This window comes from Myotis davidii, unplaced genomic scaffold (assembly GCF_000327345.1).
Source record: "Myotis davidii unplaced genomic scaffold, ASM32734v1 scaffold1412, whole genome shotgun sequence".
NCBI lineage: Eukaryota > Metazoa > Chordata > Mammalia > Chiroptera > Vespertilionidae > Myotis > Myotis davidii.
In genome coordinates this window covers 85,807-90,027 of record NW_006283640.1, presented here as the reverse complement: position 1 = coordinate 90,027, position 4,221 = coordinate 85,807, and the positions used below count along the sequence as shown (strand labels likewise).

The 4,221-nt window shown below is 57.9% G+C and overlaps 1 protein-coding gene across 1 annotated transcript in view; it reads right to left on the bottom strand.

The window, feature by feature from the left end:
* Window positions 1-534: 534 nt before the first annotated feature.
* The window catches only part of LOC102753909 (zinc finger protein 883), a 4,528-nt gene continuing 841 nt past the window's right edge, over window positions 535-4,221 (bottom strand). Inside the window, exon 2 of the mRNA XM_006753878.2 lies at window positions 535-3,384. Within this exon, the coding sequence (XP_006753941.1) occupies window positions 1,556-3,384 (1,829 nt within the window). The 3' untranslated portion in view covers window positions 535-1,555. The remainder of the gene's footprint in view (window positions 3,385-4,221) is intronic.

Genomic DNA, 4,221 nt, shown 5'->3' with positions numbered 1-4,221 from the left:
CCAAGTACCAACAGTACGAAGATTAAAATTTCTTTTGAGAGCCAGATTTTTAAAACTTAAACTCTATAGGAAGGTACATTGTTATTAACTTCATTAGGGTACTCCTAAGGCTTAGGAAGAGCCACTCAAGGGGCCAGAGAGCCGCATGTGGCTCGCGAGCCGCAGTTTGCCGACCACGGGGCTAGGGGATCCGCAAAGCTGCTAGAGGCGGTGATTCAGGTCAGGAGAGGGTCTGGAGCCACGGACCCCAGAAGCCACGGGCCCTGCAGCATCTGTGGCTGAGCTTTCAGAAGAGAGACCTTCGTTCTGCCCGGGCCGGTGTGGCTCAGTGGATAGAGCCTCGGCCTGCGGACTGAAGGGTCCCAGGTTCGATTCCGGTCAAGGGCACGTGCCTGGGTTGTGGGATCGATCCCCCACCCAGTGTGGGGCGTGCAGGAGGCAGCCGATCCACGATTCTCTCTCATCATCTCTCACCATTGATGTTTCTCTCTCTCTCCCTCTCCCTTCCTCTCTGAAATCAATAAAAATATATTTAAAAAGAAGAGACACCCTCGTTCTAATTTACTAGCCTCCCCCCCACTATGAACACAGTGCTTCTGTGCCAACTGTGGTCCCACCTAACCTGAGACTTACAACAAGTCACCCACCTAGAACGTCTCACTCACACGGCAGGTGGCTCCTCCGCACGGGTGGAAGCAGGCAATGTACATGGTAAAAAGGGACTAAATTCACACTGTCCACAGAAGCACAAAAGAATGCCCCCTCTTCAGAGTGGCCTCTGACCCCCCCATCATCATGGCACCGGGATTCCCACCAGGACCACAAAGTCATGCAGTGTCTCCGGCCAGGCCGTGGGCAGCTAAGTACAAAACAAGCCAACGCTGGACAAGGCGTGACTCCCCACTATCACGTGGCCCCCTCTGACGCACAGACAGTTAGGGGGCCCCTAACACAGACACGTCCCCCTCCACATGCTGGCAGATCACACTTCTTATTCCCAATCATGTCACGCAGGGACTGTACAACCACCATAGTTATATCATCATTCTATCATGATCCAGAAAAGCTTACAGCCAAGCGTCCAGGTCGGGGAAGGCGAACCTGGGAGAATTCCTCACAGCGTGTGAGAACAACAACATCCATCAAGAAGGTCGTTCTTAGCTGGGGCTGGGTCCCCCGGACCAGCATGGGGCCAGGCCCACCCCTGGCGGAGAGAAAGGAAGGAGGGTCCCCCCCCACAGGCCTGCCCATTCCCCATCTCCTCCAGCAAGAGGGAGACCAGGGGGGTTGGCTTCCCTGAGCACACAGGGGCGGGGCTATTGCTCGCCCTGCAGGGGAGCCAGGCGGTGGAGGGGAGAGGGCCTTCGCTACGAAATCTACCAGTGACATCATCTAGGAACAGCCCTGGGCAGGTGGGAAAGTGCAATGGACCTCCTTCAAGCCTCACCAGTGCCTACAACTCATGAGGAATCTAGCGCATTGGATGTTCCGCTACAACAGGCTCTAACTCAGTTAAATTGGGCTCTGAGGGCCTCCCCCAGCCTTCCCTGCACTATTAAGGCTTTTCCCCAGTGTGAAGTCTCCGGTGTCTAAGGAGGTTGGATGTGCGGGTAAAAGACTTCCCACATTCGTTACACTCGTAAGGCCTCTCCCCCGTGTGCACTCTTTTGTGCTGAATGAGGGCGGAGCTGTGGCTGAAGGACTTGTCACAATACGCACACTCATAGGGCCTCTCTCCAGTGTGAACTCGCCAGTGTCTAAGGAGGTTGGATGTGCGGGTGAAAGTTTTCCCGCATTCGTTACACTCATAGGGTCTCTCTCCAGTGTGCACTCTTTTGTGCTGAATGAGGGCGGAGCTATGGCTGAAGGACTTCCCACAATCACTACACTCATAGGGCCTTTCCCCTGTGTGAACTCGCCAGTGCCTAAGGAGGTTAGACGCCCGGGTAAAAGACTTCCCGCACTCATTGCACTCATAGGGCCTCTCTTCGCTGTGAACACTTTTGTGCTGGATGAGGGAAGAGCTGCGTCTAAAGGCCTTCCCGCAATCACTGCACACGTACGGCTTCTCGCCAGTGTGGATTCTTTGGTGTTTAATGAGGTTGAAGTTGTAGATGAAGCGCTTCCCACAAACACCGCATTCATACCGCCTCTCTCCAGTGTGAACCTTCCGGTGCTGAATGAGTATGTAATTGTACCGGAAGCACTTGCCACAATCACCACACTCGTACGGCTTCTCCCCCGCGTGCACCTTCTGGTGGTAAATGAGGGCGGAGCTCTGCCTGAAGCACTTTCCACACTCAGTGCACTGGTAGGGCTTCTCTCCAGTGTGAACCCGCTGGTGCTGAATGAGGGCAGAGCTGTTGGTGAAGGTCTTCCCACAATCGCTACACTCATAGGGCCTCTCTCCAGTGTGAACTCTCTTGTGTCGGATGAGGGCAGAGCTGTGGCTGAAGGACTTTCCGCAGTCGCTACAGCCGTACGGGTTCTCGCCCGTGTGGATTTTCTCGTGCCTCATGAGATTAAACTTGTAGCTAAAGCATTTCTTACAGAAACTGCACTCGTAGGGCTTCTCCTCAGAGTGGATCCTCTGGTGCTGGAGGAGGGTGTACTTGCAGCTGAAGCATTTCCCACAGACACTGCACTCGTAGGGCTTCCCTTCCGTGTGCACACTCTGGTGTCGGAGGAGGAAAAACTCGCAGCTGAAGCACTTCCCACACACCCCGCACTCGTAGGGCAGCCGCTCCCCCGCGGGCACGCTCCTCTGGAGCAGGAGGTTAAAGGTCTGGATGGAGGCCTTCCCGCACTGGCCACACTCGAACAGCCCTTCTCCCGTGTAGACGCTCTGCTGCGGCAGGTCCTGGCTGAGGAAGGCGGCCTTCTCGCACTCCCCCCACTGGCGAGGCCCCGTCCCACTGTGGACGGGCTGCCAGCTCTCGATGACGCTGTGCGGCTCCTCGGTGCCCAGCGTGGGCTGGTGCTGGAGGAGGCCGGTGGTGGCGGCGGCGAGGTCCCCCTCCGCCTCCCCAGGGGTGAACGGCGCCCCCGACATATAGAAGCTGTCACTGGTCATGAGCGAGGAGGCCCTGTCCACGCCCCCCATCCAGGGCTCCTCGGCCCGGGCCTCCCGCGGCTGCTGGTGGATGTTGGCCCTGAAACAGAAGCCCCTCGCACACGCGTCGCTGAAGAAGGCCCTCTGCTCCAGGTTCCCCGCCTGGACCTCAGTCAGGTGGAAAATAGCCTTCAGGACTAAGACGCACTGCTCACAGGAATGTGTCTTCTCGGCGGCTGGCGCCGGCTCAGACGCACCGACCTGCGACTCCGCTTCTACAGACACGGTCTGCTCACAGGGGGCCTCCTCCTCGGCCGGTTTATGCCAGTAACCTGAAAGCAGAGAGACGCCGAGGAGGGGGACGCCGGAGTGGGCGGCCGGGGCGACCCCCGTCACCGCGGCTTGTCAGGCTCCATCGCTGGTTCAGGGGACTGTTGGACAGCAAGAGCCCTGGAGGCAGGTTGGATGTCGAGCTGCTGGCCTCTGAAGATCAGAGAATAGGGGAGACCTCACCAGAAAACCCCACAACGAGGGCATGCGCCACACGGGAGAGGAGGACCACCTCCAGACCTTCCTTCCGCTAACAGCTTCCAGCAAGGCTTGCTGGCTGGTGACACGGGCCAATGAAACTCAGTACGCGTGGCCTGGCGCCCACACACGAGTGAAGGGCGTGTGCACAGCTCACCGCACATGCGCAGGTCGACGCTGGAGAATAATGAAGAGGGAGCAGGTGATGTGCAGAGGGATCAGAGGGGAGGTGGCCGGGAGGTCAGAGATACAATGACAAGACAGCCAAGTGCCAAGTACCGGTGCGGCCAGTGGCACAGGCACCAGCACACGATGGGAAACGGGGCAGAAGCGGGCAGGGCCTGAACACTGCCCTATGCCACGCTCTGGCCCAGTCGCCCCTCACCAGGGGAGCCCTCCTGAGGCCACCCTGACATGTGCGCCCTGTGAAAAAGTCAGGGCTCCCCTGCACCTTCCACTGTACATCCGCTCAGTGACCCAAGTCTGAATGGGGTGAGCAGCCAGCACTAGCCAGGAGCAACCGGCAGACATCAGCATCCAGGGAAGACAACATGACAAACACTTGGTGGTGGATCTCACAAGGACAGCCCATGGTTCCTGTGAGTGATGGCCATGACCTGGTACAGGAAGCCGCAAAGAGC